The sequence below is a fragment of the Podarcis raffonei genome, chromosome 18 (genome assembly GCF_027172205.1).
Source record: "Podarcis raffonei isolate rPodRaf1 chromosome 18, rPodRaf1.pri, whole genome shotgun sequence".
Classification (NCBI taxonomy): Eukaryota; Metazoa; Chordata; class Lepidosauria; order Squamata; family Lacertidae; genus Podarcis; species Podarcis raffonei.
This window is the reverse complement of record NC_070619.1, coordinates 1,998,066-2,024,284: the sequence shown is the minus strand read 5'-3', so window position 1 is coordinate 2,024,284 and position 26,219 is coordinate 1,998,066. Positions and strand designations below refer to the sequence as shown.

The 26,219-nt window shown below is 46.7% G+C and overlaps 1 protein-coding gene across 1 annotated transcript; it reads right to left on the bottom strand.

Annotated features, from left to right (window-relative positions):
- Positions 1 to 71: 71 nt before the first annotated feature.
- MAU2 (MAU2 sister chromatid cohesion factor) lies at positions 72 to 25,981 on the bottom strand. Its single transcript, XM_053372581.1, has 19 exons — positions 25,415 to 25,981; positions 22,101 to 22,118; positions 21,812 to 21,877; positions 20,610 to 20,705; positions 19,919 to 20,013; positions 19,354 to 19,381; positions 17,368 to 17,523; positions 15,553 to 15,699; positions 14,646 to 14,736; positions 13,241 to 13,344; positions 11,543 to 11,620; positions 10,889 to 10,954; positions 10,627 to 10,710; positions 10,347 to 10,396; positions 8,510 to 8,587; positions 7,031 to 7,142; positions 5,467 to 5,557; positions 4,302 to 4,429; positions 72 to 3,294 (listed from the first exon to the last, which is right to left on the bottom strand). Exons 1-19 carry the CDS (start codon positions 25,964 to 25,966, stop codon positions 3,220 to 3,222), a joined length of 2,115 nt encoding a protein of 704 aa, XP_053228556.1. The 5' UTR covers positions 25,967 to 25,981; the 3' UTR covers positions 72 to 3,219.
- Positions 25,982 to 26,219: the final 238 nt, after the last annotated feature.

Below are 26,219 nucleotides of genomic sequence, written 5' to 3'. Positions count from 1 at the left end.
TCTCCGAAAACCCACCCCATGGACTAAGGTGAAAAGCCACTTTTGCTCCTGAGAATGAAGACAAAATAAACCACTGTACATTTTTTTTAATGTCTGCACGTTATCGCTAGGAAAAGATTAAACACTTTTTTGGAAAAAGGCTAAAAGACAAAACTGTACAAATTTACTAAAGCGCACTTTCTTTTTTTAAGTACATAAAAAGAACTCTTTCACAGAGAGCCTGACATCAGCAGGAGAGAGGAGGACTGTTAAGAGTGACCAAGCAAATAATTTCTCACATCAAGTTGAGCAGGTGCCACACTTTTAACTGTGCAAAGTTACAAAGGTGCCCACCTAACTGGCCCAAAGGAGGGTTTTCTGGGAAGGTGGGGCCCCTGGTCGTAAGACAGGGGTCTGCTGGGATGGGGTGGGCAGGTGGGAAACTTTTGGGGAGGGGGGCGCAGGTATTACAGCAGACATACTCAACACACGGCCTGATAGAGCCAAGCCCTCCAAGCGATTTCAACACGGGGCTTCCCCAAAGGGGTGGGGAGTTTCTAACCCAAAGTGTGGAAGAGTTCTCTCAGGATCAACTTAGTGCTTTTTTCCAAGTTGTAAGAACCACTTAATGCCTCTCAAACACACTTGTCAAAACATGCTTAATTTGTCACTAATATCACTTTTTCCTCTCTCTTTTTTTTAAAAAAATAAAAATACTAATGCCAATATTGAACAACCTGACCTCTTGTTAACTCTAGAGATGGTGCCCGAAGGGTGTCTTGGAGGTGGGGGCAGAGGGAGGGTGAAGAGTTCAGCCTCTGCGGCAGTATACACTTCTGGTCCCTGATCTGGGAAAATCAACATAATCATCGCCTCCCCTTTGCCTGAAAATCCTGGGAATAGGCCATCCTTCTGTGCTGCCCTCAGACAAACAAGCAAATGAAAGATCCATTCCATTCAAAAGGGTTTGCAGAAATGTCAGGTTTGCAGATCCAGCTTGACTTGGGTCTCAGCTGAAAAAGCAACTGAGGAAAGGAGGAGCTAAACACTCCCCCCCCCCCCCGCAAAAGGCAACAGGTCTATTATCACTGGTCTCAACACCTTCCTGGAACATTTGGTAACTCTGGTGCTCTTTATCCCAAGTGTAGGACAAGTCTGTCAGAGAAAAAGCAGGTCCGAGGGTCACGGCAAGGATGAGAAAGACACAGCTCAAGGCTGAAGGGAAGCTTCAGTTCATGATCTCTTCTAGGGGTAAGAGAAGCAGAGACTCCGCTCTACTGAGCCAACACACTCAGCTTCTTTGAAACATTACTTCCAAACCCTTTGCAGACACTGAAAGCAACTTCCCTGCTGGGACTTTTTTTTTGCACATCATCAACCATCTTCAGAAAACCTGGAGGGTCTGCAACAGGTTTCAGTAGCAGAATGAAGCAGCCCCACGAGAGAACATGATTAGATAGAGGACACAGGTCATTTTTTCAGTTTATGAATACAATGGTACCTCCAGTTGTGGATGGGATCCATTGTGGAGGTCTGGCCGGATCCCAAGGTTTTTGAAACTGGAGAGACTGCTTCTGCGCACATGCGCACAGCAATAGAGCGCTTCTGCGCATGCACGCAGGGCAAAAACCCAGAAATATACTTCCGGGTTTGCCGCTTACGTATCCCGAAGTTTACGTAACCGGAGGGAAATGTAAGCAGAGGTACGACTGTATTCTTGATTTGAAAAATCCATGATTGAATGCTCAAGTTAATCTGGTTGAAAGGAAATATTTCCTTTTTAAAAACAAAAACCCACACACGCACACTAAAAGCATGACTGTGTCCCTGTGCTAAAAACAGAAGTTCTGCACCAAGAAAAGCAGGATTCTGCAACACGATTAAATTATGCAAATTGATCACAATGCATAACTAGTTTTAGTACTCTGCATAAAATATTCCTGTTTTTGCTAGCCAGAGCAGGGCAAGGGCACACTTTTATCCCAACACAGGAAAGCCTCTTGATTTCTACGATCTCGGAACATAATTGCCCACAGAAAACTTTCAAGTCCACTGAGGGCTGGGAACCTGCCTTTTTGAGAAAGAGAGAGGAGATTCTACATGCACTGAACTCTGGCCCCAGTACCACATCCTGCACTTCTCTGGTGCCCCTTGGTGTCCATCTATGCAGGCACATTCAAGCCAAGCCTTCATTCCTTCTTGCTCCCACTTTCTCCATTGAGGACAAGAAGGCTGGGAGAAACAGGGTCCTTTCTGAGCCACCTTGGTAAAAGGTGGGGGCGGGCAAGGGGCACTTGGCTCTGGTAAGCTGGAGGTATGGCAACTGGGGCAGCCTGCATCTATGAACCTCAGGAGCTACGGAAAGGAAAAGGACAAGGTTTGATGAGCTTGCCTTCCCAGTGGGAAATCACTGATCTGGGTGTTCTGTTTTGCTTTTAAGAAACAAAGATGAAAAAGCAATTAAAGGGAAAGAGATTTATCATGGGGTGGGGGGGTGGGGAGCCGACCCGGCAGATTCAGTAGTAGTTGCGATCTGCTCTCCCGCATGAACTGCCCAAGCCTCCCGTCCCCAAGAACATGGAACAAATGTTCCCTGAAGTGCCCCACACTCCATTTTCACTTTGCTTCTATGCACAGTTCTTTCTACTATATGCCAAGCTAAAAGGAGTCAACTGTTAGGGAAAGCACAGTCCGTGTTGGCTGGTGGCTACCGGACCACCGAATTGATTTCCTTCAAAAAAACAAACGTAACAGCCTTGGGAGTGTGCCAGTTAAAATGCAAGGATGTGACATTATAACAGGCAGGTTCAAATTAGCTGGGTGGTTTCCTCCCCTGCTTCCCCACACCCAGTTTTTTTCCTTCATTAGAGAAAATTGTCTGTAAAGTTTTGTTGAAAGGAATCAGCTTAATGGAAAGAACACTTTTCCATGTGAATTGCGTAAAACCTAATTCTGGGTCAGGGAACGGATGTATCAAAACCCCTTCGCACAATTGTGTGTGTGTGTGTGCAATGCAGACACACACACACACCTGCAATCCAGGCAAACCACAGAGACCGTAAGAAGGAGCTGAGAGTGGCCATGCTATCCTGCAAGTCTGTGAAGTATCCTTCCCTAACGCAACACTTGCAAGGCAAGGAATCAGCAGCCCACTGTCTGTTTAAAAAAAGCTCAGCGTAAGAAAAACCCCAACTCTGTCGCCTCCTCTTCTCCGAGTGAAGACTGCACATCGGCCTCCTTTCACAACAGGCTGGCCAGACTGGTGGTGGGTCCGTTCTGCGCCTGGAACTGTACAGGTGGGGGTCCGTCTGTCCACTGCAGGTGGGGGTGGAGAAACACACACACAAGCTGAGGGTCAGTGAGCAACCAAAGTGGGAAATGTTATTTTACCCTCAAAACCAGTACCATTTAGCAGCCTGTATTATGGGGATGCTTGACTGTTTACATTTAAGTAGAGTTTATTAGCCACTTTGCTACTGAAAAAGCATCATATGCAGCATACACACTACTAAACAATACACTCCCCAACCAAAGCCCCTAAACAATACTCCAGCTCACAAATAAAAATATCCAATTAACCTATAACATTTAACAAGAAGTTAAACCACCACCACCCCACCCTCCAAATGAAACAGCACCCACCCAAGTTAAACCCCCATCCCTGTTAAAACAATAATTTTAACACAGCAGGCCTCCCTCCACAATTGGAAACCCACAAGAAGAGCCTAAGCACAACAGCAACAACTCTCCCCACCTGTGATCCCCAGCAACTGGTATTCAAGGGCAGACGGCCTTCCCAACAGTGGAGGGGGAGCACAGCCTTGTCCTCCTCCATGAACTGATCTAATATATTTTTAAAGCCATCCATAAGAACTGCCCTGCAGCCCATCTAGTCCAGCATCCTGTTCTCACAGTGGCCACCAGATGCCTCAAAGGGAATCCCACGAGCAGGGACTGAAGAGCAACGGTGGCGACTCTGCCCAGCAAATGACATTCAGAGGATTAATTATAATAACTGTCACCATTAAAATTTATATACCACCCTTCACCCGTAGATCTCAGGGCAGTCCACAACACAGAATTACAATATTAAAACCACGAAAGACATGGCAGAGGTAAGACCAACAGAAAACCAATAATCCCCCCTCCCACAACACATTTAAAGGGGCACCCTAAACCAGCTCAAATCTGGAAGTTCAGGATGCCTATATAAAGGCAGGCTGGGAAACAGATGCTGCTGGCCTCCTATCGCCCCCTGAACATGAGCTACAGTGGTGGCGGCTGGGGCCAGAATCCAGCAACGTCCGGAGGGTCTGACATACCGTGATGAGGTTGTGCTCTGGGAGACTACAGGCCTCGATGTGGTCCTGCAGAAGCTGCTGAGAGAAGTTCTGGTGCATCTGCGCGGCTTCGTGGGCATCAATGGCGTTCCCACAGGCTTTGTTCAGGTCTTTTTTTCCGCAGAGGGAAGGGAGAAAAGAGGAAAGGAGAGTGAGATGGCAGACTCCTGGTGGGGATACACACCTAGTCTCCGTCCATTTCAGAAGCACCAGCCACGAAGATGGTGCAATGTTAGGGAGGTAGGCAGGCATTTGGCCTGTCAGGCCTAATTGCCTTTTTACTAGAACACTAACCAGAGCCGAGGGCAATAAGCCGCACAGTCAGAACTTTCCCCAATATCTCCCCAGGAAGATCCAGGTGCAAAAGATATACAGAGTTAAATTTAGAAAGGGCTTTTCGGCAAATGATATAGAATAAAAAAGATGTTTAAAGTGATTATACCAAAAAAAAAACCCTGGAAGCTTTTATCTTAGGGATTATAGAGACAGAATTCCCCCAAAAGATGATTAAGTTGTTCATGTAGAATTCTTTATGCACAAAAATGGAAAGAAGTTCCCATGAAAGAAGAATGAGTCTCTGCTTGCCATGTGGCAGAGCAAACATGGCAATAAAATAAGATGATAAACACCTATATGGTAGCTGCACGGAAGGTCCTTGGGAAGCCCAGGAAATGGCCACCATTTCGTTTTCACTACCAGGAACGAAGCAAAGGTTCTGTATTTGAATGTGGCATCCTGACTGTTCCCAAACAAAAAAAACCCCTGCATTTTGCCTTCTTTCTTTCTTTAAGAGGCCTTATTTTGCAGCGATTGAAAACCGGAGACTTTCCCCCTCTCCAATCAAAGTTGATTATCAGGCACCTGGAGGAAGAGGGAAAGTCTCTCCCCCCTCCCTCCAATAACTAGGAAGAGAGTTCACCCTCAAGGACAGTTTGGCAGGAAGTTTAAAGGCAGCACATAAAAAACAAGTCAGACTCTTGGTCTATCTAGCACAGTATTGTATACTATTGACTGGCAGGTGCTCTCCAGGGTCTCGCCATCTGCTAACTGCCCCTTTTGAAACAAAACATGCCATCAGCGATTGAGCTGGGGTCCTTCTGCATGCCAGGCAGCTGCTCTGCCACTCACCGCCTTCTCTGACACTTACCTCGCAGGAGAGCCGATGACCACAGCTGCACGGACATGTCTGGGATCTTGCTTGCCAACTGCATGGCAGGAACCACCATGTTGTTACTCTCCTAGGGGTAGCAGAGCAAAGGGTGTGAGCAAATCACATGTGGACAAATCCACCCCCACCTCCAAATTTCTGCATGAAATGCCGCACACCAAACCGCAGGAGTGGGCTGTGCCTGCCACCTCTAAAAAGACTCCCAGGAATGGAATTCCAGAATGCCTCACACAAACACCGTTTGGAATCACAGTACAGTAGAGCAGGAAGAGACCCAAGAGCTCATCTAGTCCAACCTCCTGCAATGCAGGAAAGCTGCAAGGCCGCTTGAGAAAACTGGGCTTCCCCCACCCACAAACAGTAGTATTTTCTAAACTTCCGGTAGCTCTCTTCCAAGTTTTGATTTTGATGTACGGATGGGTACATTACCCTCAGAATGAGTGGTACCCACCATGTTCCTGTGCGAGTCACTATTCCACCTCCAGATCATAGGTTCCTACAGAGACACGGTGCACTGCCTCCTCTGAGGAGCTCCACTGCGTGCATTGCTGCACTTAGACTGGATGAGTATTCCAACCTCAGGTAAAGCTGTGGCAGAATTATCCAGCTCTAAATGGAAGCAACTCCAGAGCAGCCAATCACACCGAGATGCAGGAGGCAGCCTCCTCCTCACCGAGGGCTCAAATAATCCCATCATTTCACTTCTTGCGGCAGCCTAGCAGAGTTCTCCAAAGGCAGCACTTTGGAAGCAACTGTTCTAAACACGTGGACAGTTATCTGTAGGACTTATTTATGTACAGCGGGGGAAATTGCTGTCTGCACTCCAACAGTGTGGAGAGCGACCCAAATGATCAAGGTCCTGGAAACCAAACCTTATGAGGAACGGTTGAGGGAGTTGGGTGTGTTTAGAATGAGAAGATATGATAACATGGAAGACAAGATGAGCTTGTTTTCTGCTGATCTAGAGGGGATGACCCGAGATTCTGGCTAAACATTAGGATGAACTTTCCAGGTGGTAATAGCTGTTCAGCAGTGGAACGAACTACCTTAGGTGATGGACTATGCCTCACTGGCAGTTTTTAAACGGAGGTTGGATGCTTTAGCTGTGATTCCTGTATTACAGGGGGTTGGACTAGATGGCCTTTGGGTCCCTTCCAACTCTATCATATATTCTATGATTCTATGATTCCACCAGTTTAAAGGGAATACGGTGCAGGGGGAGGGGGATTTACAGTTCCAATCTCCTCAGCAAACCCCTGGACGTCTATTCTGTGCATCTCTCCCCCCCCCCCCCAAATAAGCAAACCACATCACAGAAGTTGGCAACTGATTGTGAGTGTCACAATGTGCCCAATATACCCCTGAGGCACCGCTGCTTTCTTGGCAATTTTGTAAGCAGAGGCCTGATGAGCTCAGGGGAATGGAGAGCATTGCTCGGCGGCATTCTTAAGCTGGATTGATTCCACGCTCCAGTCCCCTTTGGTGACAGAGGAGAAGTGAAACATTGACAAGAGCACGATTCTAGAGAGCCTGTGCTGCTCACCCTGTGATTCCCCAACACATAGAAGATGTGACCCAGGAGGACGAGGGAGCAGGCTGTTAACCGATTCAGGTCTTCCGCGTTTGACATTTTCAACGTCTCCCGCAGAAAACGCCTGTCGGAAAGAAAAGGAGGAGCCTGAAGCGACAACTGGAATGCAACAAGCCCTGCTGGTTTTTGTCCAGTGACCAGAGGCACTTAAAAAGCTGGAATCCCCCACTAACACCCTCCCTGCAAGGTGGGTATTTCCCCCCCAAAAAATGTTCTGTGGATTTCTAGGGGACTGTTAAGGAGCGAAGCTGATGGTGTTGCCATTCTGCCAGTCTCTTGCCTGCAACTGAGGAGACTGGATAACTTTGGAATTTGGCTGATAATGTGGAGGATGTATTACAGTGGTACATACGCTTCAGGTTACATACGCTTCAGGTTACAAACTCCGCTAACCCAGAAATAGTGCTTCAGCTTAAGAACTTTGCTTCAGGATAAGAACAGAAATCGGGCTCCGGCAACGCGGCAGCAGCAGGAGGCCCCATTAGCTAAAGTGGTGCTTCAGGCTAAGAACAGTTTCAGGTTAAGTACGGACCTCTGGAACGAATTAAGTACTTAACCCGAGGTACCACTGTACCTGCCTTTTATCCTAAGTCCGCAAGATAGCTCACAACAATTTAAAATCAGACACTGATACAGTCATACCTTGGAAGTTGAACGGAATCCATTCTGGAACTCTGTTCCATTCCCAAAAAGTTCGGAAACCAAAGCGCAGCTTCTGATTGGCTGCAGGAAGCACCTGCAGCCAATCGGAAGTTGCGGAAACCCTGTCGGACGTTCGGTTTCCAAAAGAATGTGTGAAAACCAGAACACTCACTGGCTACCTCAGTGGGAGAGAGGGGAAGCAGAAGGCTCACTCCATCATCTTTGCTGGGGGCCCAGCTCCATCAGGCACCTCCTGCCCATGACCTTTGCCAGCTGGTCAGTGCAGGGAACTACGCATTAGAAATTGCTGCCTGTTGTGATCCTCCTCATCTCTCCCTGTCCCTTTTCCCTCGTGTGTCGTGGGGTTTTTTGCAGATTGTGCGGGCACCAGGGACTGCCTTGTTTTGATTCTATGCAAGCTGCCCTTGGCTGAACAGCAGGATGCATAACACTTTACATAATGATAATAGTAATAGTAGTAATCCAAGTTTGCTGGGAGGGGGAAGAGGACAGAGCGATCTCTCCAAAAAGGGGAACAGGCTAGGGGATGCCTACCTGTGCCTATCACCCCAGCTTTGTCAGAACAATGAGGGTTTCCCACCCCACTCTCATTCATTCCAATAAGCCACATCTGCACAGGATGCAGCGCAGAGAGGCAGGTTGCCACTTGACTTCACTAAGTGCCATAAAAAACCAGGCAGCCCCCATTCTCACTCTCTGCCCTCACTTGCTTTTTCCCTCCCTCTGCATAAGCTGGAGCAGCCAGCCAACCAATCCCAAACGACTCACTTGGCTTCGTTGTACCTCCCTTGGAAAAAGGAAAAGAGACCTCGGATGTAGAAGGCTGCGGCTCTCAGGCAGTGGGAGCTGGAGGAGAGGCAGATGCAACAACAAAGAAATGGGCATTAATGGCAATTGATGGGCAGTGATGGCAATTAACTCTCGATGCAGAGACTGGGGAAGGCACAAGCAGAGGCTGTACCCAATAGTTCCCAAACTTTCCCCTCCACAGGACACTTCTGCCTTGCATTCAAAAGGTCCCATGTTCAATCCCTGGAGACATTGGGTAACACAGGGCTGGGAGAGCCACTGCCTGTCAATGCAGACAGCGTTGAACTAGAGGGACCAATGGTCTGATTCAGTGTATGTTTGCTATTCTTCTTCAGAATCTACCCATGCAAGTGGATTAAGGCATGGAAACTGTGTTTATATTATTATTACTAAAATCTGTATACTGCCCTATACCTGCAGGTCTCAGGGTGGTTCACAACATAAAGGCAAAAAATACATAATAAAAACAAAAACAAGAACCACCCAATAATCCCCCCTCCCCAACACATTTTAAAAGAGCATTGGATAAGATCTGGTTAAAGAGGGGCATTTTTGCCTGGCACCTAAAGGTGTATAATGAAGGTGCCAGCCAAACCTGGGAACAGCATGAGAAAGAGATGCCCCCCCGACTTCCAGATCAGCTGAGTAGTAAAAGCCTGCAATAGCAGGCAATGTGTGTTGGGCTTGTTTTTACGCTACAGCCAACTAAGCAGATGGACTATGACAAAGCTGTCCACTGCGAGGTTCGATGCCAAAGCATTTTGCTGCTGCTATTGGTGGCTGCCTTGCTTCCGCTGGCCAGTCAGGGGAAACTTAAAGCTGACGCTGTGTGACTCAATGGAAGTGCCAGCACTTCTAGGCTTATTGACATGCAGTTATTCTGGTGCGCAAAGAGAGCGCTCACCTCAGGGGTCTGCAAAGGTATTAGAGCCAGCATCAGGTAGTAGAGTGTGGGAAGACCCAAGGGCTCCAATCCCCACTTGGCCATGAAGCTCACTGGGCCAGTCACCTATGCTCAGAGTTAACCTACCTCACAGGGTTGTTGTGGGGATTAAATGAGAAGGGGGAGAACTGTTTATACCACCTTGAGCTACTTGGAGGGAACGGTGGAGCATAAAGGAAATAAAAGGAATAGGAATGAAAATAAAAAGCACTTGCTTGTGTCAGGTGGTCACTACTAGTGTTAGAAACGTAAATATATAAGCTAGGCGCCAAATCGCTCTGTAAACCAAGGTTGCAGTCACCAAAGTGGAATGCTGTATGCTGCCTCTTTGACCGTAATAATAAGCGTTCATTCAAAACAGAAAGTCTATTTGTCATTTTGGGGCAAGATGGCTCTAAAGTCTTATTTTTCAAATAATGGACTGATTGTGATTGATTCTCAGTTAAACATCTGGCTAATTAAGATGACAATCATGAGCTAGGGCAAGAGCTTTGAGAACTTCAGGAAGAAAACCACCTGATGCAGGGACAGTCCACATATCTATTTGGCCTATTTGGACCTTTTTTCTTAATGGTAACTGCTTCTGCTCACGCTGCACAATAAAAGCATCTTGGTTCCAGAAATTTGTTCTCTATTGTGCAGATAAAATATAATGGATAGAATTCTATGGGATAGGGTATTAGGGTGTGAAAACAGTCCAGATCCAATGATCCCCAGATGGTGGAGACATCAGGCACCATCCTGGCGCCCAGGCATCTTCACTTGGTTGCAAGTGGCCGATAGATAACTTCAAACACTGGTCACTACTAACCCATAAATCTATTTGCTTCCAAGCATAACTGGCGCACATACCTCACAGGGAAGTTGTGATCTGGATTTATTCTTTCCAATAAACTGTAAAGCTAGAGGAGAGGAGAAAAAGAAGGAGGAGGTTTAATGTTCCGCAATACACATTAAAAACAGCGAAAGGGTACATCTGTGGCTTTCTCAGATGTTGCTGGACTCTCAGCAGCCATAATCAATCCTGACCACAGGCCACACTGGTAGGATGAGGTTGTTGGGATTCCATAGATGTTCCCAACCAGTGCTCTGAAAGGCAGCTCCAGGACTGAAGCCAAGGGAATCTTCCTACCTCTTGATGCCGGTTCCCCTCCCTGATGTAGACGCTCGCCAGGTTAGTCACGATGAAAGCCCACAATTCCTGGTGGGTGGTGAGCTGTGGGTGTGGGGAAGAGGAAAAAAGGCAAAGTCAGAACATGACTAAAAACAACAACAACCCAACTCATAGAAGGCAGGATTTCCCACTTTTGTTAAGGAACTGTGTTTGAAGGAGCATGCCTGGATACAGGAAGCCAATTTCTGGCTCTGTGTTGAGACACTGAATCCAGCCTTACCCTGAGTGCTGTGGTGAACTGAGCTTCCGCGTTGTCCATGCAGTTTACGGAAATGCAGTACAGCCCCTGCGAGGGAAAGAGAGAAATTAACATTCCAAGGTTCAACAACTCTGGCCTCTAGAGAGAGGGGTGGGGTGGGAGAGAGCATAGAAGCAGCAGTGGGTATAAAACCCTTTTGGCATGAAACTTGATAGAAAATAGAAATGAACAATCCCCTCTCCTCACTACAAAGGAATAGAGCAGGGACCCCCCCCCAAGTTTACTTTCAGAGAAACTGGAAGGGGCGAAGAAGCCGGAGCAGCTTTTTCTGAACTAACAATTTGTCTTTTCTATTCTCTTGCAGCTTTAAAAAATTTAATGCTTATCGCTGCAATAATCTTAGGCAAACTGCTTTATACAGTCCGCCTGGAAAACAGTTTATAAATACTGCAAATAAATCAATGTAAGTTGTTTAAAACAATAAAGTATAACAACAAATAAATTTTAACTGGATAAGTTGAAGGAGGTTTACCCCCCACCCACCCCTGCCCCAATTACATGGCTTAAGAAGAAGAAAGACAGAGTCTGTTGGGCTTAATTTTTTTAAAAAAAGAAATCCTCTGTGCATTGTAGAGCTGGAAGGGAATCACAGCAAACTCAGGCTGCTATACTTACCAGCAGAGTGTGGAGCTGAGCTGCGTGGTTTGAGAAGAGCCGAGGAGACTGCTGGCAGAGCTGGCAAACCTGGGAGATCTTTTGGAAGACGAGGCAAATGGGAGGGAGAGGTGGCATTTAAGTCAGTGCTGTGGGTTTCTTTCCCACACTGACGGATCTTTCCCCACAAAGCCCCAGAAGGGTCACCTCCCGCCCTCTGCCTGCCATTCCTCCACCATCTTTCACCAGCCCCAGCTAAGTGATGTCTGCAGTACTGCTGCTGCTGCAGTAGAACACCCATCTCTCCTCAAGGTGGGGGAGCCTTGGGGCTTTCCCCCAGACCAGCCACCCCATTTCTGGCCTCCAGCCCCTTGAGGGTTCTTGCCTTGCTGGGATTGTTTCCTTGCACTCCAATGATGCCTCGATTGACCGGACCAAGGACAGAGAAGTGTGTCCTGCTCTACAAAGCTAAAAGAAACTAGCCTGCTCTACAAAGCTAAAATGTTTACCTGTTGTCCCACCTACTTTTGCCTCTGGCCCCTGGAAGATTATCCAGCAGAGAATGTGGCCCTTGGGCTGCCCACCCCTGTGCTAAGACAGCCTTTGCCAAACCACAGCCCCTCTCCTGATCACAGAATTGTAGAGCTGGAAGGGATCCGATGGTCATCTAGTCCAACCCCCTGCAATGCAAGAATCTAATGAGCTGTAACTGCTATCAGCTGTTTTGGACTGCAACTCCTACCAACTCCAGGCTGCACTAAGTGCTTCTCAGCGCTGCTGCGCCTTCAGCAAGCACCGCGGGGCTTTGCCTGCTCCTTTGCCCTCAAAGGATGTGAGAAAGGAATCCCTGGAATTCATTTTTATAAATACCGTATTAGATTAAGGTCTGGTTAACTACAATAATACCGTAATTTCACAATATTTTTTTTCTTCTCTTTTTTTGTTTTCTATATGGGTACTATTTCTTGTTTCTTCTTTTTCGTGTCTTACCTTACTCTGCACACTAGGCTTATAACTTTTTTACAACCTGAGGTTCCTGTAGCTTAGTTAGATGAACTTTTGCCTAAAAACAAAGGAATGAACTTTGTCATTTCCAAATCTTTTGAAAAGAGGTCACCCCAATATCAATAAATCAATTTTTGTATATGTAACTGTATAATGTATTATGTAATATGAACAGCATGTATATAGGAAAAATCGAGTTTGCAAATTTTCTAATACTTGTACAATGTTTTGTACACTGTGAATCACGTATTATTGCTTAGAATAAATCGTGGTTGTACTTTGTCTTTGTTTCTGCAACAAGCACCATAACATTCCCGCATCACTTGGATTGCATGTTCTGCACACAGATTACTTTTTGGTATCTGGAGTATGGATGGCTCTTGCTTCCAGTGCTTTTCTGATGCTTTTAAAAGTTCTTTTACAGATGTAAAAATTCTAAACAGTTCCAAAAAGTTTTTAAGAGTGCTAATACTTATGAGTATTATGCTAATACGTTACATATACGGTGATTTCAACTCTTCATTTTGGGGTGACCTTTTGTCGCAACTGAGAAGAATTAGTCCCTTTTTCAGTGTTTCTAAGAAAAAGTTCATCCCTTTATGATATAGGAAATTGTTTTTATAACCCTACTGCACACTTGTTAATTTTGTACTTTTTATTTTTCCATAAAGAATATAAAGCAGGAACCCCTGGAATACAGAAACTGGGCTCTACCTCCTGCAGGGCTGTGGCTTTGTGGCCCGTCACGAGGCGGCACATGATGATGTGTTCCAACAAAATCACTTGGAAGGAAGACAAGATAGGGCTGCAGTCCAGCACTGGAAGTGAAAAAGAAATGGTGGCGCCTTTAGTGTGGGTGGAGAGGAGGGCAAACGCAGCTGTGATAGCCTCTCCAAGGGCAAGTGGAAAGAGCTGCTCAGCAGTCTTGATATTCTATGGGCACTTCTTTGGGCTGGCAAAGCCACCTTCTGGCCCCAGCCTCCTTTCCAATGGGGAAGGGGGGGCGCGTAACTGAGCACACCAAAAAGGGATATGCCAGAAGCAGTGAGGCGAGGGGTCCTTGCATTTCTGAAGTCCCAGAGGGGAATAAAGAAAACTCGCTCATTCACATATGCTTACAAATACAGTGGTGCCTCGCAAGACGAAATTAATTAGTTCCTCGATTTTTTTCGTCTTGCGAAGCACAGTGTCGGGAAAGTTTTGGAAAAGCTTCAAAAATCACCAAAGTCTTCAAAAACCTCAAAAAAGGCTACCACACCGCGTGCTATGAGTTGCTCCTCGAAGTCAAGTCGCAACTGTATTAACGGTGTTAAGAAAAAGGAAACAAACTTGCAAGACGTTTCCGTCTTGTGAAGCAAGCCCATAGGGAAAATCGTCTTGCGAAGCAGCTCAAAAAACAAAAAACCCTTTCATCTTGTGGGTTTCCGTCTTGCGAGGCATTTGTCTTGCGAGGTACCACTGTAGATCTTGGTTGACGTAGTAACAAAAGGATACCATATTTTTCTGTGTATAAGACGATCTTTTTGCTTAAAAAATAGGCAAAAATTGGGTGTCGTCTTATACACAGATAGTGAATGCAGAGGGGGGATGTGCGATTAATGGCAGCAGCAAGCAGGAGATTGGCAGTGGTGATTGGGCAGGTGATTGGTGGCTGCTGGCAATTGGCTGTGGCTGCGGCAATTGGCGGCTGTGGCAAGTGGGCGGGTGGGCTGCTGGTGGCGGCAAGTGGGCAGACAACTGGCGGCTGCAGCGAAGTGTGCAATCGGCAGTGGCAGGCAGGTGGGTGAGCGATTGGTGGAAGTCACCTCCCCCCCCCCAAAAAATGCTAAACAACTTAATTTTGGGTTAAAAAAATAGGGGTCGTCTTATACACAGAAAAATACAGTAAATGGTATTTGCTGGTAGTGGGTTGGAGATGGGGGTATGACTGGCCTTAGAAAAGGGGACTGACAACCCTCCACAAAAAAGGTGGCAGTGATAAAGGGGAGGTGCATAGTGGGGGTGGGGGAGAAGGACACCCCCTGGTAGAGATTTAACATGCACATGGTGAGCATTCGAAGCACGGAATCTCAAAAGAACGAAGACATGGGCAGGGAAGAAAATAATTCCTGCTGCTCACTTTTGAGTTTCTCCAGCTGCATAAGCGCCTTGTCCGTGTACTTCTGTGCCTTCTCCAAGTATCCGGCCTGCATTGAGTGCATTACTGTCACCTGTGGAAACAAACAAACAAAAGCCTTTTACCATCATTCTGCAAGAAAACAAAAGAGCCAGTGTGGTTACAAGTGCTGGACTGGGACCTGGGAGACCAGAGTTCAAATCCTCACTCAGCTCACTGGGTGACATTCGGAGCAGTCACTGCCTCTTGGCCTAGCCTACCTCACAGGATTGCTGTGAGGGTTAAATGAGATTGGGGGCGGGGGAGAGAACGATGAACGATGTACTCCACTGTGAGTTGTCACACTCATCCCTCACAGCAAAGATAACTTGACCCACTTTCCCACCAAGGGCTATAAAAGAGAATTTTTCATTAGCTGCCCAAAAACTAAAAGAAACCTGCTCTTGTATTTCCTGCAGGGGAGAGCTGAGCTGGCAGTTAATAGGAGCAAAACATTGGCTGGCTTCACGGTTTTCCCGACATTGTGATTTTTGCATAGTACATACATATATATATATATCATGATTTGCGATACATTGCCAGGTCAAAAATTATGAAACTGTTATCACGATATGGACTTCAAAACAGTTTTGGAGGATATATTGATGTATCACCCAGCCTTAATCTGGTATGAGTCACATGCATTGCATTTTAAGTTCTACACAGCTAGACCCATTGAAATTAAATGGACCTAAATTTCCAGTAGATCTACTCTGAGTAGGACTAACACTGGATATAAACCAAGCCTTTGGCCTCCCCTACCATGGGCCACGTGGCCCCTGTGACCTGGACAGAACAGTAGTGCAACACTGGTATAACTTCCTAGGATGTGGCCCCAATCTTGGGTTCACAAGTGCATTGAGCGGCTCACCAGGTAGACCAGCACACACATGTGCTCCTTGGGTAGCCAGTGGAAGAGGTCAGCAGGGTTGCTGGGCAGGATCTCGTCGTCATGGAGGGTGGAGATGGTCTGGATGCACTGCTGGAGCTGCTTCAGGCAAGGCTTGACACTCTTCACCTGGGGAAAGGAAGGGGTCGCCTCAGCAAAGAGAAAAGCTGCCACCTGCTGATTTTAATGTTGTGAAGCGCCCTGAGATCTACGGAGGAGGCAGTATACAATGATTATTAATCCCATTGAATGAGGAGGCGGGGGGGGGGGAGGGCTTCCCCTCTGTTCCTCTCCCAGCTGCCTTCCTTCTCTCCTGCTACCCCTCTTGGCTACAAAGCTGTCATGGCACTGCTGGTGTGGGTCCAGGCTGCAACCTGGATGCAGTTCAATTGTTAAGCAGATTTCTAAGTTGTTAGGAGAGTGCCCTGGGAATCCCAAGAAACTCGAAGTTTTCTTTTCGGAATTACAGATAATGATGTAACAAAAGAGTTGGTTAACTTATTTAAGTATATAACGACAGCAGCACAAATACTGTATGACCGAAGATGAAAAGGAGGAGAGGTTCCAAAAAAGGAAGAATGGCTTTTGAAAATGATAGGAGTATGCGGAACTGGCAAGATTAACAGCAAAAATTAGAGACCAAAATTACAAAAAAAAACCTTGAGGACTGGAGACCTGTTACTGAGTATTTTAAAAAAAACTACTAAAGGGAGATGAAATATGAGCAACAGCATCAATTATTAAAATAAATAGGTTAAACTGTATGTATTGAATAGTGTATATGAAACAGGCAGCATTCAAAGGTAAATATGGAAACCATGTAAGGGGAAGATGGGAAGTCAATAGATAAAGTAATTTATGGTCTATGTTAAAATCTGTAAGGCTTTTTTGTGGGTGAAAAATCAATCAATGGGGTTGTGTGTTTTTTTAAAGGAGAGTACCCTGGGAAGAGGGAATGATTATTAAAGCACCCTGGGAGTCATAGCTCTTGAAGAGGAATGGGGGCATCCAAGCAACTCCCAGCACCCTCAACAAACTACAGCTCCCATAATTCTTGGGGGGGAGGCATGACTGCTAAAGTGCTGTCACAGGGCTTCAAATGTATAGCGTGAAAGTGGCGCAAGGGTGCCTTAGTTGGATACAAGCCACGGAAATGATTGGAGATGGCTTAACCGAGGCCTATTCATTTCAATGGGTCCAGTGTTTCCCAAACTTGGGTCTCGAGAAGATGAAGAGTTTGGATTTGATATCCCGCCTTTCACTCCCTTTAAGGAGTCTCAAAGCGGCTCACATTCTCCTTTCCCTTCCTCCCCCACGACAAACACTCTGTGAGGTGAGTGGGGCTGAGAGACTTCAGAGAAGTGTGACTGGCCCAAGGTCACCCAGCAGCTGCATGTGGAGGAGCGGGGATGTGAACCCGGTTCCCCAGATTACGAGTCTACCGCTCTTAACCACTACACCACACTCCCTCTCGAGCTGTTTTCAGACTACAATTCTCATCATCCCTAACCGCTGGTCTTGCTAGCTAGGGATGATGGGAGTTATAGTCCAAAAACAGCTCGAGACCCAAGTTTGGGAAACACTGGACTAGTCCCAATAATATTTGCTTGAATACAACCCAAAGGCTCCAATCCTAACTTCACTTATCTGGGAGCAAGCCCAAGTGAATTCAAAAAGACTTAGTTCCAAGAAGACATAGCTAAGCTTGCCACTACAAGTTTTTTGCTTCTAACCACTGCAGGATGCAAGGATGGGGGAGGCGGAAACTGCCAGGCATCTGTAGTGCCTTCCACTCACCTGACCAGCATCCAGGTAATGTGTCACTTGCAGCACCAAGAAGAAGACTCGCAGAGACTCCTTCTGGATGGGGTTCCCCTGCCAGTTCTCCACTATCTGCCCGCACAACGTAAGGAGTGGATGCACCTCTTGTAACTTCCTCTCCATAAGGAGCAGCTGGCGAGTATGAAAAAAAGGAGGGAAGAGGCAAAAAAGGAAATAAAATGGCTGCAATCAGAAGATCAAAGTAAACCTTGCCTGTCATGTGACTACTTTAGAATTCTAAATCTGGTCCGGAGGGGTGAGGGACTCTCCGGAGAAACATTTGAGAAGGCTGCAGGGCAAACAAGAAGGATAAATTCATTCATGCAGTACTGGATGTCACCCAAGTTTTTTTTTTTATGTTTTTATTGTTTTGTTCCAGGTAATTAAAAGGAAAAGCTCTAAGCCCCACCCCCCGGCCTGTTCCCAGAACAGTGGTTATCCCCCCAAAAAACCAATATATTGGTTTTATTGGCATAAAATGTGCATATGGTTCATTCATGTCATCTGGTAGAGTGTTTGTGAGTTAGCTTTTCCATTAATGCCAGGTGACATACCACAGCTGTCCACTCCACTATCAGGTTAACACTTAAAGTCCTCCAGTGTTTAGCAATTGCCATCACAAGAGGTTGTATGAGTTCTTATCCCAGAAGGTGCAAATTCCTCCCTTTCCTTTCCCATAAAAGCTAACACTCTTAATAAAGTCTTAAAATTAACTTAAGATGTTGCGCTTTGTCAAAACTTGCATTTCCAAACATTGTTATTTTTCATGGGAACATTTACTAGAACTCATGACCTTTTGATTTAAAAAATACAGAGTGATATCAAACATCAGCCCTACTCAGAATAGACCCACTGAAAATTAATGGACCCAAATTAGTCACGTTCATTGATTTCAATTTCACTGTGTGAATGAGAAAGTGTGGGGGAGAGGACTGTTATTATGATGACTATTTCATTATTAGGCTGTCCATCAGTTGACTTTTTATATTTTTATCACTGATATTCTGTAATGTGTTTTTAATGTTGTACACCACCCTAGGGGCTTCTGATGAAGGGTAGTATATAAACTGAATGAATGAATAAAATAATAGTACAGTGGTACCTCGGGTTAAGTACTTAATTTGTTCCGGAGGTCCGTTCTTAACCTGAAACTGTTCTTAACCTGAAGCACCACTTAAGCTAATGGGGCCTCCTGCTGCTGCCGCACCACCGGAGCACAATTTCTGTTCTCATCCGGAAGCAAAGTTATTAACCTGAGGTACTATTTCTGGGTTAGCAGAGTCTGTAACCTGAAGCGTATGTAACCTGAAGTGTATGTAAGCTGAGGCACCACTGTACTACTCTGTAGAGCAGATGCTGGATATAACCAACATTATTTGTTTTAAAACATCCCCATAACATGCCATTTGGGTTTCAAGGCTGTGTGGCAAGAATATAAGCAGAGCCCTGCTGGGCTGCACCCCATTTATTTCTGTATTTTTATCTTAATTCAAGGATTCAAGCAAGCAGCAAGAACTAGATCAGAGATGGAGGAACATCTGTGGCTCTACATATCCTGCTGAACTAGCAGCATGTGACCACCGGCTACACAAGTGGATGCTGGAGTCCAAGATCCAGAGGGCCAGAGATTTCCCTACCCTTGATCCAAGGAGAAGCATTCCCTACTCTCAGCAGAGAATATGACTTCTAAGGTTGGGGATAGGGAACCTGCCACCCTCCAGATGTTGCTGAATTACAACTCCCATCATCGCCCCTGACCATTGGCCGCAATAGTTATTGGAGACATCTGTGGGGGGGGCACACAGGCTGCCAACTTCTGTATTAAAGATATGTTTAGGGTGATGTGTGGCTTAATGCAGCCTTCTATTTGTAGGCCACAGCTGAACTGCCCATCTGCAGGTTTGCAAGCTAGCAAATCCAGAACGATTTAAACCCATTTCTCCAAACACACATGCAACTTACCATGCCTTTGCTTAGCAGAAACAGGGCTCTGAAAGGAGAGAAAAATAACAAACTGAAGACTCTAAAATACAGGCAAGACAACCAGAAGTGCAAGGAAGCTAAGAACTTTCAATTAAAGTTTTTATACCATGCCTTTCCACTGCAATGAGCTTAATGTATTTAAAACATCTAAACACAATTACAAGCAAACATCTAAACACAATTAAAAGCAAGCATCTTAAAACAATTCTATTCTCTGACAGCTAATAACTTCAAGGCTGCCAGGAACAGTATCTTTTGGCCATCTTATGCTTGGGTGAACAGGAATACTTTTCAATTCCTCCTGAAAGCTGATAATGAGAGAGAGAGAGGGGGGGGGGAAGGACATTCCACAAGCAGGGAACCACCACTGAGAAGGCCCCCATCATGAGCCTGTGACAACCAAGCAGCCCCCAAGGAAGCTTTGTAACTCTCTCTTGGAAGGTTGAATGAGCCCCCAGAGTACCCCTAATAATCCCGGCCCCCGCGCCCAGACTCCATCAACTTTGGTGGCAAAAGACCAGTTGCCCCATAAGAAAGGACTCACCTTGTATATTCCGACCCTACCACACGGGCGTATTCTGCTCCAACCCCCAGGAGGTCACAAGCAGATACCAAATCTTTTTCAAGTGTATGAAGTTGCTAAATGGAGAAAGAAATACACACACAGTTACATTTCGAAAGTAGGCTACTTCTTCCTTTCAAATCTGATCCTACAGCTAACTGCAGAAGCTGACAGTGTCAGTACTGAGTTTTCTATTACTGTTGGGGGAGGGGCTGGTGGTTTTTCATTTGTTTCCTCAACGTGTTGTATGAAATATAAATGTGTTATATCGTATATATTATACAATGCAATTATGCATATACATACACACACATATATATACACCTACACACACACTCAATGTAAGCCACTGGGAAACCCTTTGAGTGACAAGTAAGTAGAGAGTTTAATCAATGAAAACAAATCAGTCAGCAGAGCATGAGATTCTTAATCTCAGGGTTGTGGGTTCAAGCCCCACCTTGTGCAAAAGATTCCTGCATTGCAGGAGGTTGGGCTAGATGTCCCTCGTGATCCCTTCCAACTCTACACTTCTTTGAGTAAGTAAACTGATCTGCTCACTTTTGCCTCTGGCCCCACCCACCACTAACACACAGCCCCACTTAAGGTCACACAGAAGGAAACACAGTCCTCCGGCTGAAAATGGCTCACCACCCTTGGCTTAAAATAAGCATACCGCCAGCTGGAAGAGGAGGCGGCAGTGCCAGTATGGAGTCTGCTGTGAAATCTGGATGGCTTTACGAAGCAGGGGTTTTGCAGTGTCGACAGAGTTCTGAAACAAAACAAATCAAATAAAAAAAATTGGATATAAAGGGAGGGACCCAAAATAGGAGAATCAACAAGAAGATGTCAGACTGAGCTAAGAACTTCAGCCAGTACAGATGTACCTTGGAAGTTTAATGGAATCCATTCCAGAAGTCTGTTCGACTTCCGAAGTTCAGAAACCAAGGCGTTTGGGAACCGAGGTATTACTGATTAGAAATTCAGATATAGAAGACAGGAGCCAAATGGCTCCTTAAACCAAGGTTGCAGCCGCCAAACCAGAATGTCTAGTTGCCATTTTGGGGGCAAGACAGCTCTAAAGTCTTATTTTTCAAATGATGGACTGACTGTGATTGACTCTGAGTTAAACATTTGGCTAGTGCAGATGACCACCTTGAGCTAGGTTAAGAACTTTGAGAACTTAAAGAAGAAAAGTTACTTGATCCAGTCCATATATCTATTGGCCTATTCCTACCTCTTTCTCTTAACGGTCACATGGACTATTTGTAACGTAGGGCTATTCTTCACAACTGTGAGAATGGCAGTGGAGTAAGTGAACACAAGCAACAACAATTAACTATAACGTTTTTCAGCACTCCTGCTGAGACTGCACATAAAAAGTATTTTGGTTCTTGTTAGCTTGCACAGATAATACATAACTAATAGAATTATACAGGATTAGGTATTAGTGTGTGAAAACAGTCAAGAGCCAATGATCCCCAGGAATGTTGAGAAAGCGCTCTGTCCCATTCTGAGTAACCCAATCTGAGCACGGAGGGAGTGTCTGTCATCCCTCCTCTTGCACTCTGCCAGGCACTCAGGATCAACCGAGCGCTCTGTCTCTTGCCTGCCACCACAGATACACACTCCGACATGCAATCCCATGTATCAGCAAGCAATAACACTGCAAGAGCCTGGCTGCCACATCAGGCCAAAGGCTGATTCAGCACTCTGATCTCAGTGTCCAACAAGATAACCTCATGGGAAGCCCACAAGCAGCACTGTCTCAGCTTAGCTCTATTTTGTAAAGCACCTTTCTAAGTCTTCTCTGGCTGCTGACCCCACTGAACTTTGGGATTTAAAGAACCGAGTGGGAAATATTCTTTCTCCACTTACCTCTTGACAATACAGCTCCGACAGCAGGCTGGCAGCTTCAAATTTGACATCCTCAAACTGCGGAATCTGACAGCATCCAAGTTAAGCTAATATAGTAAAAAAAAATGGTGGAGCAATTGTTTTAAGGGGTATCCAAAAAACAGGGAGCCCAGTTGCTTCTCAAAATTTATATTAACAAAACCAAAGCATGGAATCAATGGGGCTTGTTAAACACTCTGTTGACATGTAGTTGTGTTTTCCCCTCCAAGAAGCAAAACCCCAGTTTCCATGAGACCAGAAAAAAGGATACTTGCTGTGATATCAGCCACTGTAAGAGAAACAGAGAGAAATGAGGTATTCTGGAATCAACAAAAATGAAGCTCTCGACATAAATGGAAGGGGAAGACTTTGAGACAGCTTTGAGTTGTCACTACTGAGCTGTCTTGTCCCTCACACCACATTTTAATCCTTTCCACAACAGGGACATAGGAAGCTGCCTTCTACTGAGCTAGACGTAGCAATGTTTCTCTCCAGAGATTCAGAACAGAGTCTCTCCCTGTCCTACTTGGAGATGCCAGGAATTGAACCGGGGACCGCCTGAACGCAAAGCAGGCGCTCTAACCACTGAGCGATGGGGCTTCCCACTGGAAATAAAAGATGAACAGAACACCCTTTTTGGGTGTCCACCTTTCACTTCTCTTTCTTTCTTTTCTGTTCTCAAGATGCCGACACAGCCGTGCCCCTTGAAAAAGTCCACAGTCCACTTTCATTCTCCCCACACACTTGCTGATGGTCTCAGTTCATTCATGGGATGCCCCCACACCTACTTTATCCAGTGTAGGTGTGGTGGTTAAGAGCGGTAGACTCGTAATCTGGTGAACCGGGTTCGTGTCTCATGCAGCTTCTGGGTGACCTTGGGCTACTCACACTTCTTTGAAGTCTCTCAGCCCCACTCACCTCACAGAGTGTTTGTTGTGGGGGAGGAAGGGAAAGGAGATTGTTAGCTGCTTTGAGACTCCTTAGTAGTGATAAAGTGGGATAGCAAATCCAAACTCTTCTCCTCCTCCTCCTAAAGGGCTCCAGCTCAGCCACAGAGCCCCTGCTTTGCATGCAGAAGGTCCCAGGTTCAATCCCCAACGACATCTCCAGGCATGGCTGAGAAAAGACTTCTTGCCTGAAACCCCTAGCAGCTGCCAATCAGTGTAGACAGTACTGAGCTAGGCTGACCAATGTTGACTGACTCAGTGCAGTTTTCTACACTCCTACTGAGTTGCTTCCTCCTGCTTTGTTGTTCCTTTTCAAGGGTGTTCTCTTTGCTCTCCCTTCTATTAACTGAGGCAGCTCACACCACCAAACACAACAAGCAATAGGGGCCCTTTCAACCTCCTGCTTATTCTCTAACACACCGCGACCTCAAGGTCTCTCCTTCTCACTGTTCCACATAGGCACTGCTACATGTATGCACAGCAGGGGAAATTACGTAGCTCAAACCCTTTCCTGTATGTCTACATGTAACATTTTAACAAAATGGGAGAATTTTGGGCAGCTGTCAAGAAATTCCTACACCATTGTAATAATACAAGGAGTTCAAGCTTTCTTCCTGCCCTTCCTGTTTAACACTGAACTGGGGATGAGGACGCCAATAGGACCATAGCCAAAAACGGCCAACGACAGAGAGATGGGGGTGGGTATCAACATGCTCTGCGAAACCATGAAGTTTGCAAAAGTACAAATATGTTTTTTTGAAACAAAACAAAAAATAATGAGGGCAAAAAATACAGCCCAATGAGGGCAGGGGATTGTTATCCTATCAGAGACAGTAGCTGAAGAACTTTTTGAATTTTTTTTATTGTTCTTCACCTAACGGCACACTCCCTCCACCCCGATATATCTACACCTAGCAAACTGTATAACAGGCATCCCCAACCTGCGGCCCTACAGATATTTTGGCCTACAACTCCCATGATCCCTAGCTAACAGGACCAGTGATCAGGGATGATGGGAATTGCAGTCCAAAACATCTGGAGGGCCATAGGTTGGGGATGCCTGCTCTATAACATCCACTATCACATTCACACACATAACATGCACCTAATATAAATACTTGACATCCATCCCCAAACACACACACACAAGATATATACATCCACGCAGATGTAAAAATACTCTGCGTCCCCTTCCTGGACATGCAACACACGACAGACACACATACGACATTAAAATGCAACACCCCTCCACATCACACATGCATGCATACACACAAACACTTGTGCAAGCACATAACATTCTCTCTGTAATATATAAACGCATATATGCACTGTCTCTCTCACGCACAAGCAAAATATATCGTATCAGTGTGTATGTGTATATATACACCGTCCCCCACAAAATGCAATACACACACATGGGCAAATCACTCTCTCTCTCTCCAGGCTTGATTATTGTAACTCGCTCTACGTGGGGCTGCCCTTGAGGCTGACCCAGAAACTCCAGCGGGTGCAGAATGCCGCGGCGAGGCTCCTTACGGGGTCCTTGCCACGGGATCACATTCATCCAGTGCTTTACCAACTGCACTGGCTCCCGGTGGAGTACAGGGTCAGGTTTAAGGTGCTGGTTTTGACCTTTAAAGCCCTATGCGGCCTAGGACCCACATACTTATGGGACAGCCTCTCCTGGTATGCCCCATGGAGGACCTTAAGGTCCATAAATGACAACACTCTGGAGGTCCCAAGTCGCAAGGTGGTTAGATTGGCCTCAACTAGGGCCCTGCGGGACTTGACATCAAGACAGAGCTGTTCCGCCTGGCCTTTGGTTTGGGCTCAGTCTGACCCTTATGTTTCCCTCCCCTTACGGTCTTGATCTATGGGCTACTTTTAAAATGAGGCTGTATTTTAAATTGCATTTTCACCTATATTTTAAATTGTTCCCCCCCCCTATTATGTTTTTATTGGAATTTTACTGGTGTTAGCCGCCCTGAGCCTGGCTCTGGCCAGAGGGCGGGGTATAAATAACATTATTATTATTATGACATATACACCTGCACAGACAAAACGTATCTCTCTCTCTCTGTGTGTGTGTGTGACAGCCTTCTCATTCACTGCTCCCTTCCTAGAGAAGCCAAACTGGCTCCCTTCTTTGCTGTCCTTCAGCCCTTCTTGTTGCTGAAGACCTTCTTGTTCCAACAGGCTTTTGGGAAATGACTGCTGGCCCTGTGCTGCTTTTATTCTCATCTGTGTCTTTTCAATGGAATTATAGCTAAAATCTTTCTCTCTCTATATATATATATATGTGTGTGTGTGTGTATGCACACACCATATATTCTCTCTCTCTATACATATAACACCACCTGTAAATCCACGTGCAACATAAATACAGTGTATCTGTTATCTGGACATACAGTGCACGCACACATACGCATCTGCACACAATACATGGCATCCCACACAGGCACACAAACACGAATGTGCACGCACAGCCTTCCTTCCTTCCTCTCTCTTTCTATACACACACACACACACACGGGAAATAAGCTCGTGCTCCTTTGTCACTGTGTATCTAACACGCCTGCACACAAACGCCTCCCGCCACCCCATATACGCCCGTGCGTGTCCGGCCTTCCCTCACCGCCTTCTCGAGGTGGCTGCGCGCCTGCTCGCCGTTCCGCGTGTGGTGGTAAAGGACGGAGCCGAGCTGCAGGTGGGTCCGGGCCTCGACGCGCGCCGGCGGCTTCCTGGGCAGCACGGCCTGCAGGCAGTGGACGCAGAGGCGCACCTTGGGCGGGCTGGAGGTGCGGAAGTGCTCGGCCAGGCCCAGCAGCGCCACGTACCACGACTCCGAGGAGCCGCCCGACGACGAAGAGGCCGCCGCGGCCGCGGGAGACGACGACGACGGAGGGCCTCCGGCCGCGGAAGAGGAGGCCGAGGACGACGACGAGCCGCCGCCATTGCCGTCCCCGCCTCCTCCTCCTCCCGCCGCCTCAGCCCCGCCGGGCGGCCCGCCCGACGGAGGCTGAGGCGCCGCCGCGGACGACGATGAGGGGGCCGTGGTCGCGGACACCGAGGAGGAAGAGGCGGGCGGGGGCGGAGGCGCCGTCGTCGTCGCCGTTGCGGAGGAAGAGGCCGCGGCGGCGGCGCCGGAGCCACCGGCTGCCCCGGCCGCAGCGCCCACGGCCGCCATCTTAGATTTACCTCAGAAATGATAAGACATGGATTGTCAGGGCCGAGGGGAAAGGGGGCGGGGCGGCGACGCGCGCGGGCCTAGCGCAAAGCGTGACGGGAAAACGAGTGCCGGCGTTGTATGAAGGAAGGAGTGGGATGGGCTCTTGGACTACAATTCCCGTCAGGCAGCGGGGTGGGGAGGAGTGACGGGAGTTGGAGTCCGACAAGCGTCTCCGGAGGGGAGAACGCGAAATGCGCCGCGAAGGCGCCGG